Source organism: Borostomias antarcticus (genome assembly GCF_949987555.1).
Source record: "Borostomias antarcticus genome assembly, chromosome: 15".
NCBI classification, from domain to species: Eukaryota; Metazoa; Chordata; class Actinopteri; order Stomiiformes; family Stomiidae; genus Borostomias; species Borostomias antarcticus.
In genome coordinates this window covers 3,070,289-3,086,034 of record NC_140248.1, presented here as the reverse complement: position 1 = coordinate 3,086,034, position 15,746 = coordinate 3,070,289, and the positions used below count along the sequence as shown (strand labels likewise).

The 15,746-nt window shown below is 45.3% G+C and overlaps 1 protein-coding gene across 3 annotated transcripts in view; it reads left to right on the top strand.

The window, feature by feature from the left end:
- Positions 1 to 7,100: 7,100 nt before the first annotated feature.
- Positions 7,101 to 15,746, top strand: part of trim37 (tripartite motif containing 37) — a 72,865-nt gene continuing 64,219 nt past the window's right edge. For all 3 annotated transcript variants that reach the window (XR_014630791.1, XM_084449319.1, XM_084449318.1), the window contains exons 1-9: positions 7,101 to 7,217; positions 8,175 to 8,276; positions 8,598 to 8,638; positions 9,789 to 9,905; positions 10,413 to 10,500; positions 11,797 to 11,919; positions 12,315 to 12,438; positions 12,575 to 12,642; positions 13,554 to 13,678. Coding sequence is in view for 2 of the 3 variants with exons in the window: in XM_084449319.1 (XP_084305445.1) it covers positions 7,119 to 7,217; positions 8,175 to 8,276; positions 8,598 to 8,638; positions 9,789 to 9,905; positions 10,413 to 10,500; positions 11,797 to 11,919; positions 12,315 to 12,438; positions 12,575 to 12,642; positions 13,554 to 13,678 (887 nt within the window). In the remaining variant the exon portion in view is untranslated. The remainder of the gene's footprint in view (positions 7,218 to 8,174; positions 8,277 to 8,597; positions 8,639 to 9,788; positions 9,906 to 10,412; positions 10,501 to 11,796; positions 11,920 to 12,314; positions 12,439 to 12,574; positions 12,643 to 13,553; positions 13,679 to 15,746) is intronic.

Genomic DNA, 15,746 nt, shown 5'->3' with positions numbered 1-15,746 from the left:
CTTTTGCACCCTTAGGGGGCGTGTCCACCGATAAGCTGTGTTTTAGAGTTGGTGCTGTTTTCTCATTGTTTTCAATGGGTAATGATAATGGGGTCTCGGGCGCTATGGCGACGAGAGCTGTGTTCCAAACGCTTTTTAGCGCTATGGCGCCATGAGCTCTAGGCTTTTTTTGTAGTTGAAAAAAGTTGAACTTTTTGGGCTAGAGCGCAGGCTGTAAACGGCTGTTCTGACGCCGACAACGGTCGGTTTTTGGTGAATCTGCAGACATCTAACATTAGCTAGATATCTTAACTTGGTTAGTTAATCTAAAGTCTGCAAAAACACGACAGTCGTTGCTAACATAGGTGGAACCTAGCCAACTCTAAACTAGCGCGGTCTACGCTGCTCAACTACACTCAGCTTGCTGGTGGACACACACCCTTAGTTATGAACCTTAGAAGCTCAATGATCCTTTTGCATGTGCTTTGGTTTCAGTTGACTCTTGTAAGAGAATTGACAAATAACAAGTGCACAGTGAACCTGCCCCCCTCCCAGTGAACCTGCCCCCCTCCCAGTGAACCTGCCCCCCTCCCAGGAAACCTGCCCCCCTCCCAGTGAACCTGCCCCCCTCCCAGTGAACCTGCCCCCCTCCCAGGAAACCTGCCCCCCTCCCAGTGAACCTGCCCCCCTCCCAGTGAACCTGCCCCCCTCCCAGTGAACCTGCCCCCCTCCCAGTGAACCTGCCCCCCCCCCCCCCCCCCTCCCTCATCATGTACAGTTGTTGAATGAAATGGTCGTCGTCTCGTCAATCTAGCAGTCAGTAAAACTGATCAAATGTCAGAAGGTGGACATCATTGCATCGGCCCCTTGGTATCATGGACCTTGAGTTGACCGTAGCACTGAACGGGAGCGTATCCTTCCACACAAAACTATTTTTTACCGGACAACTTTACAGGCGATACTGCACGTTCTTGGACACTGAGAAATACACCAGAAATACACCAGCCAAATGTCAACTCCATACATTGCCCAGTTGTGGATATAATTGTGGACATTGTACATAGACACATCCTCCACCTCCTCCTAATCTGTCATATAGAGTAGATGTTTTGAATATAACAACTATAACTATCTCTGCTCTATACAAAATGATCAAGCTATCTAAATAAGAGTACTCTGATTTATGTTTTGAATATAACTACTATAATTAATGATAATTGTACCCACAATGCACCTAACTAACCAGATACTAGCCTATGAGAATCCTAACATTCAGAACAACACATATACACTAACAAGGTGGATATACACTGTATTATACCTACATTTTAGAAAACATGGGTTAGAGAACTGAATAATCGAGGTTTTGGAGACTAACAAAAACTGGTCCAAAGTGTAACCCACTAGTGGAGTAAGTACAGATCTAACGCCTGCTTTGTCTGAGTGTTATGTATTATTCTACAACGGAGAGTTTGGATACTTGATTCTGATTGGCTAGCAGCCGTTGTAAAATACTCTGTAACCCACGGCTGCAACCACATAACAATTAGTATTAATGCGCCATCAATCTCCCTGATAAGATCTAGCGCTAGGCTACTATGCTTTGCGTAGCAACCACTCGCAGCAACCTCGCCTTTTTATTAATTACACTCGTGTTTACCTACTGTAGGTAACCTATTACAAAAACACACTCATCAGTCCGACTTCAACACTTCCACACCCCTACCAGCAGTAAGGAGTGCTCTGGAGAACCGTTTTAATAACTGCACCATAGCTGGAAATGTTCAAATAAATGTGAACCACCCGAATTAAGCCTATATAGGCTTATGTGAACAAGGCCAACCCAAATAGGCTCCACTATCGCGTCGGGCCTAACAACGCCCCGTGGCTGTTGTAAAATCCTGTGTAACCCGCTGCCTCTCGGTCAATTGCTTAAATAGATCATGAATGAATGGAGTCCGAAAAGGGAAGGTATAGTATACTTTAAAAAAAAAAAAAAAGAAGTTAGTAAGAGAGTGTATAGAGTAATCAAACATTAGATTGATCATTTCAAAAAGTCCTATCTAAGAGTAATGTCATGTACCCTCATGTCCCCAAATTATTATCTGGGGGATTAAAGGGATAGTGTGCTATTTTGGACGTTTAGAACTATTTGCAATCTATCTAACCAACCTTATAGCTCGGCATAAACATATAAACGGTAAGTTGGTCCACTTGTGGTCTACGGCTCAGTGCCACGTTTAAGCCTTGTTCAAGCGCACAATACAGGCGTTAACGGCTGTATCGTATGGGTCGGTGGGCTCTATTTCGCTGACCGCACTACCACTGTAAACCTCCACCCCATGGAGGACTGTGTCGTTTCTACAATGTAAACAGCAGGATTTTACAGTGCTAGTGAGGTCTGCGGAAGGGGTTTTAAAATACATTTTTTGACTCTCTAATTGTTTCCACCTAACCTGATGTGCCAGGTGGTTATGCGACGCAAACTCTCCGTTGGAAACTTTTGGAAAAGGGCAGGCACTTTCAAAAATACTGGTGATTGGATGAACCATCTGTCTATCACCGTCTATCACACACTAACTTCAACCGCTCCTCACCGTCATCACACCTAACCCGCTCTGCGTAGATGTTGGAATTTCCACATTTCCACCAGAACGCTGATTGGCCAGATCATTTTCTGATCTAGCACAAACGGATCTCTATGGAGAGTATCCAGACTGATTTGCGGGAGAAATGTGAGTTTGCGAGATCAGGATGGTCTCACAAGACTAGTTTCCACCCAGTTTTAACAACAAACGCTGTGAGAACGTCCTGTCTCTAGTTGAGCGAAGCATTTAGAGACTGACTTGAGTCTACATCTGAACTCAAAACCCACTCCACTGACACATTCAACCACTGAACATGCTGATGACATGCTTCAGCGGCGGAGGGGGATGTGCTCACTGTGCACTTGTTTACAAATGGTAATCACTTGTGTTCATGTGTGAAATCAAAAGTTTTACATAAGACTAAGTGATGTTTGCCTACTGTATGAGCTATAGCTTTGTGTTAACACAATAATTGTGAACTGGGCATTAGCGTTTCTAATAGTGGACCCATTGTGCTTGTCACGTGTACTTTATTGGGGAAATTAGCCTTTTATGAATAATGTATGAAAAGGGAAAGTCATCACGTCTCACTCATGAAGTCTCATGGTGAACATATCATTTTGAGTCATTAGACTTCCTGCTTTTGAGTTTCAGATGACCTCTGTAGGTTGAAGTGAGCATAGCTTGTGGGAGGTTGAACTAACCCTTAATGGTAAACACTTCATTTTCACAGACTATGTGAAGGAGACATTTTTGGTACGCCATCCAGTATATAAGCGCTGCTTTGTTGATGCATAAAGTGAAACTGTATGGAGTGGATCTATACATACGCACAATAACTAACTGAGGCTTTAGTGGTTCAATATTTGGCTTGAATTTGGTCAGTTATCAACAAATGCTTAAACATCTATTTAAATAATATGGTCTAATGGTTCATAATTCCTTGACTGTGACACTGCTGATACATTTTGCCTTGATTCATGATTCATATTTTAATGGTCCTAGAACATTCAGCCATCTCATAAGACATGAACATTTTTAAAGTACATTTTAACAATAACTTAATGGCCGGGTTTCCCGATAAAGAACCTTCTTAAGGAACCCTTCTTAAGCAACCCTTTGCATGGGAGTTAAGAAGTACTTTGGAGTTAAGTGCTTCTTAACTCGTTCGGGAAACCTGGCCAATGTCCTTTTCAACAGTGTTGCATGAAAGATCAACATTTATTTTTCCTTCAGAGCCCATGAAACAATGGTTCAAAATGTCAACATTGACTACGAGACTCAAGTTACTCAGTTACGTCTGTGCTCAAAACTCAACCGTTCACAACGATAAGCGCTCACTGTAAGCATTCTTGTAACAGGTACTCTATCTACATGCAATACTGTATTCGTCTCTGACTGTTAATACGTTTCTGAACAAGACGTATACTGTAAACATGTTTGTGTATATTTATGACCACTTTTAAACTGAATGGCTTAACACATCACTGTGTATAATATGTAAATGTAACTTATAAGAGAAGCATTGCTGTACAGTGTGTTGATGGTGTATTCAAATTGCCATTCCATGATTAAAAACCCTAGAACATTCTATCCTGACTGTGTGATTTATTTTACAGTGTAGTGTGTCCAATAGCTGGTTTGGTTTTATATACATATATATAACCTAACAATGTAGAAGTTATGCTCGATTCAACTTGATGTACTGTCATTTTTTATGTGAGTTTCATGTCACCTGGTCTTAAATACGGATATATAACATTTAGCGATCATCATCCCCAATCCCCCTACATGGCACACATGAATCACTACTGCCATCTGGTGGTGAGGCAGTATTTGTGCTTGGGGGGTGTGTTGTGTTTGCTGATAAAGGCTAGGCTGTTAAATACAGGGAACGCCCAGTTCAGGGTGTTCTCAGAGGGATCTCAGTGCTGAGCTCAGAGGGAACATCCAGCCATTGTTTGTACAGTACAGTTATACCAGCTCAGTGGCCTTGTGGTTAGAGTGTCCGCCCTGAGACTGGGAGGTCGTGAGTTCGATCCCCGGCCGAGTCATACCAAAGACTATAAAAATGGGACCCATTGCCTCCCTGCTTGGCACTCAGGATCAAGGGTTGGAATTGGGGGGCTAAATCACCAAATGATTCCCGAGCGCCGCACCGCTGCTGCTCACCGCTCCCCCAGGGGATGATGGGTCAAATGCGGAGAACTAATTTCACACACTCAGGTGATCATTGGGATGTTAACACCAGATTCCTTTCATTTCACACTCCATTTTAGAACTGATCCCTGTTCACATTGCTCCCTGCTTTCAACTATTGTGCTGTTGGATTCTCTTTATATAAAGTATAGTGGATGTGTGTCTCCTTATCTACCTCCTCAACTGCACTGATCAGATAGATCTACACACGTGCACGTAGATGATGATTTGTCATTCCCTGTTGTTTTAACTGATCCTGTCTTACAGTGCAGGTGAAGGGGAGGATGTAAATTACAACTTTGTAGTTAAACCCATTTGGAAATATGCATGCATTCATATTCGCAATGGAGGCACATCAGAGGATCATCCTGAAAATGGGAGGATGTGATAAGTGTCTCGATGGGGCCAGCCTGAATGCAGAACTTCCATTTATTCATGCTCTCTGGGGACATTAAATATGGCTCCTTCACTTGTCCTCATATCCAGCCAAGGCAACTCCACTTCTCTCCAGGCAGTCTGGATTTAGTATGTGGGTCAGTTTGTCCCTTGGGTCCCAGTGCTTCTAATGCTTCAGTGAGGCATTTTCTGCAGAAGCACCACATTCAAGTCTGATTTTAACATGAAATGATTCATGTTCAGTTAGAAATTCAGTTTGCCATTTGGACATTTTTGCACATGTAAAAAATACTTCACCTTAGTTCACCTAGAATATCTACTCCTACTAGAAGGCCATGCATGTTTCTGTGCAGCTAGGTAGTCCACTTTCACACCTGGTTAAATGTATTTGGTTTATGCATTTATTATGCTGACAGTCAGATAATGGACTAGGTCTATGTGACCTGTACCTGGTATGTTGTACCAGTTTTGTTGTGTATTTAGGGCAAATGTAATTGATTGATTAATGGTTTGCTGTGGATAGATATTAGCCATGCATGTTAGCTTACTCTGCCAGTGCAGCTGCTGTTACTGCTCCTTTATAGTAAACCTAGACTTGATATGGAGTCACCAATCCTACGTCACAGATATCAATTATGTACATGTTGCTAAATCAAAAGTTGTATATGATTAGTATAGTATGATCAGTTCTTTGGTGTGATATGATCAAAGAGATCACTGGATTTGCACACTAGTCCCAAAGCAAGAAGATAGGCGTGTCACTTCCAAGCTACACATCCCTACATGCTCCCCATTGGCTAACAATAAAGGAAATCCCGCCCTCGACTCCTTTGCCTGTCAGCCATTGGTTGAAGCCCTCTATGGAACTCTCGCGAGAGGAGGAGAACCGTATCCAATGGTGACATGTAGCAGAATGATCCTGCATGGAAGAAAACAAACCGCAACCTAGTTAGTGCGATGCGAGACTAGGGTGCAAGCTTGCACATTTAGACTAGATAGTGTGTTTTTCTGCGCAAATTTGATATTTGAAGTCCAAGCCATTTGGCGGTGACGGTCAACTATCAAGACAAACTGAATTGGATTGTGTGCTAGCTCTAGCCAGCTAGCACCAGCTAGCACCAGCTAGCCCAGGTGGGTCAACAGACAGCTAGCTTATTGCTAGCTAGCTTGTTGTGTGTGACAGATGGTAGGCGAGCTAAAGGCCGTTAGAAAGACGAACTGACACGAATCGCAACCGTCTTTTTGAGAAGGTAGCTAGTGCTAGCAACTAAGCTAAGCAGCTTGTGCTCAAAAGGGTGAGCTTGCTAGCCGAGTAACGGTAGCAGCTAGCTAGCTCACGGTCTGTCTAACCTTCTGAGCTAGCTAACGCCAGCTAGCTAGTCTGTCAAATAAATAAGTTATTATAGTAGCAGTTAGCCCGTTAGTAAAGTATTATAGTATCAGTTAGCCTGTTAGTAAAGTATGTTATTATATTATGACTGTAATGTAATGTCCACAAACGAGAGCAGCTAGCAAACTGATAACGTGACCCTGTGGCCAGCTAGCTGGAGTTTTAAACTAGTGTAAACCAGCCCACTCTTCTGGCAAAATCAATGTCTGTAGACTTTAGTTTCTTATCAACTGGGCCTTCTCTGGACGAGCAGGAGTGGGGATAAGAGAGCCTGGAGGAGCAGGAGTGGGGATAAGAGAGCCTGGAGGAGCAGGAGTGGGGATAAGAGAGCCTGGAGGAGCAGGAGTGGGGATAAGAGAGCCTGGAGGAGCAGGAGTGGGGATAAGAGAGCCTGGAGGAGCAGGAGTGGGGATAAGAGAGCCTGCATGAAACCTGGAGGAGCAGGAGTGGGGATAAGAGAGCCTGGAGGAGCAGGAGTGGGGATAAGAGAGCCTGCATGAAACCTGCTATCATGATGCATGGATCAGTAGCTACAAGGAACATTGTCTTTCAGATTTCTAAATGAAATGCCTCTCTTCTTCCAGGTCTTTGAAGAGATCCCCTTCATTTCTGTACCCTATTTCAAGAAAACCAAAGTGGCTGAAATGGATGAACAAAGTGTTGAGGTATGTGTCACATTTCAGATCCCCTTCCCCTCACCCTAACCCGGGTCCGTATCCTTTTCCTACCCCGATCCTACCCCAACTTCTATCTGGGCCCAGGCACATTTATGCACACACAGACATACACCAATGTTTGCCATGTCTCTCCTATGATGTTATTAGCCTCTCTTACTCTGAAAATGTAATTTAATGTTATTTATTGCTCTATAAATGTTCTTAGCCGGTAGACAAACATACTCCAGGAGCTTGCTCGATCGCCTCGTTAAGAGGGGTCAGGGAAGAATGTTTACAGCTCACTTATCTGGCCCCCGGGTGATTACTGTTTTTTGCTTCCCTCTGGAATATGTAGAGAGTGGGTCGTATGCCCACCTCCCATGTTCTCTGTAAAGCGCATTGTGTTGCCTCTGGGTATGAAATGCGCTATACAAATAAAGCTTTGATTGATTGATAAAGACCCGTCCCTCAAATGAATAACAAACTGCTTCAACCTGAACATTCCCCGTGCTGACCGATCTCATGATGCCTCAGTGGAGCTTGCTGCTGCCCTGTTGACAATTGCATTAGACTGGGATCGTTTCCAAATACAGCCTGCCCAACTAGGCAGACATTCACAATGTTGTCTGATAACCAGCTAGGCCATAATGAGAGTGGATTCCTGCTATGTGCCCATAACGACCAAAATCACTCATGCCATTTTGAAAAAGGGTGAGGTTATGAAAACAAGTGTGCAACACTGTTTCAGCGTTGGACTGTGTTTGCTACTAATGTAAAAAGTAGCACTCTCACTACTTAAAAAAAACAGTAAAATATGCTGTTATAAAACAATATTTAGTTGCCATATGTGTTACACCTCCTATTCATACCGTCCCACTTAGCAAGTCTGCCATTTTTTTCATTCAGTGTTGTCCCACGCTTGTGTTGTTTCAAATTGAGCGCCCTTCTTCTTGCTCTCCGGTCCAGAGTATTGCGGAGGTGTTCCGCTGCTTCATCTGCATGGAGAAGCTGAGGGACGCCCGTCTTTGCCCCCACTGCTCCAAGCTCTGCTGCTTCAGCTGCATACGGGTGAGCCTGGCGCCACGGGGGCCGCGTCACCACGGGGACCGCGTCACCACCGTCACACCCGCTCAGTGGCCAGGAGAAATCTACAGCACTGCTCTTTTCTGACTTGGGAACTTATGTTATGAACCAACCAGCCTCATATTGACTAGTGAAGCAGAAGTAGCCTACTGATCGTTTTTATAGTCAAGGCATGTCTTGTATGACCTTGTTTGAACACATTTTTGTTCCATTCTAAGTGTGAATTAAAACTGAACCACTGTGTATGAAATGCTATCCTAAATCCTTATAATTAAGTAACCTTTAACCTCTCTTCTCTGTTGACAGCGCTGGCTGACTGAACAGAGAGCCCAATGCCCACACTGCCGGTAAGCCCTCCCTTGTTTGAGTCCTACTCTCAGTATTCCTGTCTGAAGACTCAATATTCATGTCTTAGACTCTCAGTAGCCATGTCTGAGACTCTCAGTAGCCATGTCTGAGACTCAGTAGCCATGTCTGAGACTCTCAGTAGCCATGTCTGAGACTCTTAGGAGCCATGTCTGAGACTCTTAGGAGCCATGTCTGAGACTCTTAGAAGCCATGTCTGAGACTCTAAGGAGCCATGTCTGAGACTCTTAGGAGCCATGTCTGAGACTCTTAGGAGCCATGTCTGAGACTCTTAGGAGCCATGTCTGAGACTCTTAGGAGCCATGTCTGAGACTCTTAGGAGCCATGTCTGAGACTCTTAGGAGCCATGTCTGAGACTCTTAGGAGCCATGTCTGAGACTCTTAGGAGCCATGTCTGAGACTCTTAGGAGCCATGTCTGAGACTCTTAGGAGCCATGTCTGAGACTGTTAGGAGCCATGTCTGAGACTCTTAGGAGCCATGTCTGAGACTCTTAGGAGCCATGTCTGAGACTCTTAGGAGCCATGCCTGAGACTCTTAGGAGCCATGTCTGAGACTCTTAGGAGCCATGTCTGAGACTCTTAGGAGCCATGTCTGAGACTCTTAGGAGCCATGTCTGAGACTGTTAGGAGCCATGTCTGAGACTCTTAGGAGCCATGTCTGAGGGCAGGAAAGAGCTTTCAGTCCTAAAAGTTCCTCTTTAAGATTCACGCCACAGAGCCAAGAGTAAATCTGAGGAATTAAATATAGATTTTTCTCAGTTCAGTGTGCAGAAAGATCTATTGCCGGCGCATATTGATTCTTTCCTTTGAGGTTCAGTGGAGTCCCTGTTGACGGGCCCTTAAAAGGTCCAGACCTGGGGATCTGTGCTTGTTTTGTTTCAACACATTGATCTTTAAAGTCATTTTCAATAGACCCAGGTTATAGACGACAATCAATAATGTATCTATCGATCTAGACACCATTCAGGGGAACTTGGAGTCTTAGTCCTCCATTTCCTGTTTACTGTAGACTAATGCCTGTGTTTGCATGCTTGTGTGTATTTGTATGTCTGTCTGTGTCTGTCTGTGTCTGTATGTGTGTGTGCGTGTGTGCGTGCGCGCATGTGTGTGCGTGTGTGTGTGTGTGTCTAGGGCCCCACTGCAGCTGCGGGAGCTGGTGAACTGTCGCTGGGCGGAGGAGGTGACCCAGCAGCTGGACACCCTGCAGCTCTGCAACCTCTCCAAACACGAGGAGAACGACAAGGACAAGTAGCCTCTCCTTCCTCCGCCCCTCTCCCCCCTGTGACCCCCCGCACCTCCATCTATCACTCCCTCTCCCCCCCTGTGACCCCCGCACCTCCATCTATCACTCCCTCTCTCCCCTGTGACCCCCACACCTCCATCTATCACTCCCTCTCTCCCCCCTGTGACCCCCGCACCTCCATCTATCACTCCCTCTCCCTCTCTCCCCCCTGTGACCCCCGCACCTCCATCTATCACTCCCTCTCCCTCTCTCTCCTGTGACCCCCGCACCTCCATCTATCACTCCCTCTCCCCCCCTGTGACCCCCACACCTCCATCTATCACTCCCTCTCCCCCCTGTGACCCCCGCACCTCCATCTATCACTCCCTCTCTCTCTCTCCCCCCTGTGACCCCCACACCTCCATCTATCACTCTCTCTCTCTTATTCTCTCTCTCTCTCTCTCTCTCTCTCTCTCTCTCTCTCTGACACACATACTTGTCCGTCAGTCAGTCAGTCTGCTTCTCCTCCCCAGGTGTGAGAACCACCATGAGAAGCTGAGCGTGTTCTGCTGGACCTGTAAGAAGTGCATCTGCCACCAGTGTGCCCTGTGGGGAGGCATGGTACGTGACTCAGGCCCGGTCCACACCAGCACCAACTCCTCATCACTGTAAACTCTAACCCTAACCCTAACCCTGTGGGGAGGCATGGTACGTGACTCAGGCCCGGTCCACACCAGCACCAACTCCTCATCACTGTAAACTCTAACCCTAACCCTAACCCTGTGGGGAGGCATGGTACGTGACTCAGGCCCGGTCCACACCAGCACCAACTCCTCATCACTGTAAACTCTAACCCTAACCCTAACCCTGTGGGGAGGCATGGTACGTGACTCAGGCCCGGTCCACACCAGCACCAACTCCTCATCACTGTAAACGAGGGAAACCTCAGTGCTTCACCAGTAGAAATTAAGGTTTGAAATGAAATGAAACACGGGTATTTTTGAAACCGGGCATTTTTCTACGCCGTTTGGCCTTCCATCCACATGCAAATGGCGTTCTAGGTCACTGAAACTGGACTTTTTTGAAAACTCCATCCAAGGTGAATTTTTTTTTAGAAACTCCACTTTCAGTGTTGTCGTGTGGACAATAAAACTGGAGTTTTGGGCTTGTTTTCACGTCGCTGTTACATGAAATGGCGTAATGAGAACCCCGTGGACTCAACGACACAACTCTGCAGCTCTCGGTTACCAAAACGCTGTTCCTCTTGTGTTTTCTCCTGTTCCTCTTGTGTTTTCTCCTGTTCCTCTTGTGTTTTCTCCTGTTCCTCTTGTGTTTTCTCCTGTTCCTCTTGTGTTTTCTCCTGTTCCTCTTGTGTTTTCTCCTGGCCAATAAAGGGCTCAACATCTTAGTTGGAGTGAAGCAGAATTCTGAAAGTGAATGTGACAGCAAGCAGCCTATCCGATGTAGGCAGCGTGTTTTCTCGTTTTCATGTGGACAGACATTTTTAAGAATGAAGGAGGAAAAATCCTGGTTTCAGAAATCCCCATGTGCGTGTGGACAAGGCCTGGAACAGCAGCATGTGCTGACTGTGTGGGAGTCTGGGAGATGGAGTTCCATCCTCCTTCCTTTGTTTTAGGCCAAGCCCACCTTTTGGTTTTTGTTTCTTGAATGACGGTTCTGTTCACTTTGTGTTAAAATAAGACAAAATTGATAGTCAAACGACACAAACGATACTGTATCAAAACAGTCCCACGCCCTGTTCCCCTGCCCTGAATGATTTTAGGTTCTCCACATCCATGGGTTTATCTCATTAGTTCCAATATATTGTATGAATACTGACAGGATTAATCTACAGTGCATGTTCCTGTTTCCTGTTCCTGTTTCCTGTTTCCTGTTCCTGTTTCCTGTCTGCTCCAGCATGGGGGCCACACCTTCAAGCCCCTGGCGGAGATCTATGAGCAGCATGTGACCAAGGTGAACGAGGAAGTGGGCAAGCTCCGCCGCCGCCTCATGGAGCTCATCAGCCTGGTGCAGGAAGTGGTAGGAGCGCCGTTTCTGTCATAACCTCCCAGATCAGTTCACTAGTGATACAGGTGTATGGAGTGGAATAGCTGTCACACATTAGCTGTATATGAATGTTGAACCTTATAGCCGTCTAAGGAAGATTATTCATTTTCACAGAGGGATGTTTTAAAGAGTCAGTTCTGTGATTTATTTTATTTTGCTCAACTTTACTAGAGGTGCACAATAGGGAAAAAAACATACTTGTAAATGCATCCCTCTCCTACTCCACTAGATGGCACAGGAGAGTTTGAAATGGCAGCCCATGTTTCATAGAACAGAAAGGTCATTTATGCTTCAATGACAAATAAAACCTTTGCAATTCTCTCAGTCCTGTGGGTGGTCTTTGACGCCTAACGGTTTAAATGTATCAGGAGAGAAACGTGGAGGCGGTGAGGGGCGCAAAAGACGAGCGCGTGAGAGAGATCCGCAACGCCGTGGAGATGATGATCGCCCGCCTGGACAACCAGCTCAAAAACAAGCTCATCACCCTCATGGGTAGGCTCCGCCCCTGCAGCGCTGACAAGGCGCCCCTCAAGACGCTTACGTCAACATTTAAGACTCATTTAAGAACATTTTTACCCCAAAAAATCTCTGGAAAAACCCCTAACATGTCCCCCCCCCCTCACAACAGGTCAGAAGACCTCCCTTACCCAGGAGACGGAGCTTCTGGAATCACTCCTGCAAGAAGTGGAACATCAGGTATGTCCATGAAGAGCTGTGTTCATGTGGCCCGGGGAGGTTCACCCATAGAAGGGGTCAGGGGTCGGATGTGGCAGCAGTGTGCAGGTCACAGTGGAAGCGTCACTAGCATGCTTGTTCTTGCAGGACGTACTGCGCTGTCCGTTGATTTGCGCCGGCAGTTGTTTAGGCGAAGAGTGTGAAGTGAGTGGGGTTTTTTTTTTTCTGTGGTGGGCTCTTTCCACGCCAGACAGCAATGCACTCTGGGTAGCAGGAAGAGGGGAAGGTGACACACTGGGGCTCCTGTACATTGTTGATGTGCATCTAAAGAGGCACAAGGTGTCTGAAAAAGCAGTTATGGTGAAGGGCTTTCACTGGTGCTACTCTTTCACCTCTGCAGGTGAAGAACAGGAAAGGAGGCAACGTCAGACTATCAGGATGCACCCGTAGATTTGTGGGTTTTTAAGACGAAGATGAAAGCTTCTGAGGAGTTAGCGTCTAGTCGATTGACGAGTATTTCGGGTTCAAAAAAATAAACGCCATGATGTCTTGGTGTGCTCAATGTTTTCTATGGGGTTGAAAGAGTCAGTGTTTGGCAAAAGCTTGATAATCCGACCCATTTAATGCCTCATAGCTTTCAGTATTCCAAAACAAATCCTGAAGTCAGTCAGTGTCTCTGTTCTTTGTAAAGTCTGGAGAATAATCTTGTCCTAGAGGAATCTGGACTGTCAGTCTCCAGTTGCAAAGCCATGTTTATCTCAGGGCTTTCTCTTCACGGGAGAACATGTCCACACCGATGTGCAATCTTGACCTCTCATTTTCAATAGTCCATTACCGGTGGAACTCCACGAGCAGGGGTGACTGGCTGTGTTCAACTTGATAACTGTGTGTGTGTCTGTGTGTGTCTGTGTGTGTCTGTGTGTGTGTTGTAGTTGCGTTCCTGCAGCAAGAGCGAGCTGATCTCCAAGAGCCCAGAGATCCTGCTCATGTTTCAGCAGGTCCACCGCAAACCCATGCAGTCCTTCGTTACCACGCCAGTCCCCCCCGACTTCACCAGGTACTGGACTAACTCCACTAGCGTACTGGACTATAGTCCTGTACTAACTCCACTAGCGTACTGAACCATAGTCCTGTACTAACTCCACTAGCATACTGAACCATAGTCCTGTACTAACTCCACTAGCGTACTGAACTATAGACCTGTACTAACTCCACTAGCATACTGAACTATAGACCTGTACTAACTCCACTAGTATACTGAACTATAGTCCTGTACTAACTCCACTAGCATACTGAACCATAGTCCTGTACTAACTCCACTAGTATACTGAACTATAGACCTGTACTAACTCCACTAGCATACTGAACTATAGTCCTGTACTAACTCCACTAGTATACTGAACTATAGTCCTGTACTAACTCCACTAGCATACTGAACTATAGACCTGTACTAACTCCACTAGCATACTGAACCATAGTCCTGTACTAACTCCACTAGTATACTGAACTATAGTCCTGTACTAACTCCACTAGCGTACTGAACCATAGTCCTGTACTAACTCCACTAGCATACTGAACCACAGTCCTGTACTAACTCCACTAGCATACTGAACTATAGACCTGTACTAACTCCACTAGTATACTGAACTATAGTCCTGTACTAACTCCACTAGCATACTGAACCATAGTCCTGTACTAACTCCACTAGTATACTGAACTATAGACCTGTACTAACTCCACTAGCGTACTGAACCATAGTCCTGTACTAACTCCACTAGTATACTGAACTATAGTCCTGTACTAACTCCACTAGCGTACTGAACCATAGTCCTGTACTAACTCCACTAGCATACTGAACCATAGTCCTGTACTAACTCCACTAGCATACTGAACTATAGTCCTGTACTAACTCCACTAGTATACTGAACTATAGTCCTGTACTAACTCCACTAGCATACTGAACCATAGTCCTGTACTAACTCCACTAGTATACTGAACTATAGACCTGTACTAACTCCACTAGCGTACTGAACCATAGTCCTGTACTAACTCCACTAGTATACTGAACTATAGTCCTGTACTAACTCCACTAGCGTACTGAACCATAGTCCTGTACTAACTCCACTAGCATACTGAACTATAGACCTGTACTAACTCCACTAGCATACTGAACTATAGTCCTGTACTAACTCCACTAGCATACTGAACTATAGACCTGTACTAACTCCACTAGCGTACTGAACTATAGTCCTGTACTAACTCCACTAGCATACTGAACTATAGTCCTGTACTAACTCCACTAGCATACTGAACTATAGTCCTGTACTAACTCCACTAGCGTACTGAACTATAGTCCTGTACTAACTCCACTAGCATACTGAACTATAGACCTGTACTAACTCCACTAGCGTACTGAACTATAGTCCTGTACTAACTCCACTAGCATACTGAACTATAGACCTGTACTAACTCCACTAGCGTACTGAACTATAGTCCTGTACTAACTCCACTAGCATACTGAACCATAGTCCTGTACTAACTCCACTAGCATACTGAACTATAGTCCTGTACTAACTCCACTAGCATACTGAACCATAGTCCTGTACTAACTCCACTAGCATACTGAACCATAGTCCTGTACTAACTCCACTAGCATACTGAACTATAGTCCTGTACTAACTCCACTAGCGTACTGAACTATAGTCCTGTACTAACTCCACTAGCATACTGAACCATAGTCCTGTACTAACTCCACTAGCATACTGAACTATAGTCCTGTACTTACTCCACTAGCATACTGAACTATAGTCCTGTACTAACACCACTAGCATACTGAACCATAGTCCTGTACTAACTCCACTAGTGTACTGAACCATAGTCCTGTACTAACTCCACTAGCATACTGAACTATAGTCCTGTACTAACTCCACTAGCATACTGAACTATAGTCCTGTACTAACTCCACTAGCGTACTGAACTATAGTCCTGTACTAACTCCACTAGCATACTGAACCATAGTCCTGTACTAACTCCACTAGCATACTGAACTATAGTCCTGTACTTACTCCACTAGCATACTGAACTATAGTCCTGTACTAACACCACTAGCATACTGAACCACAGTC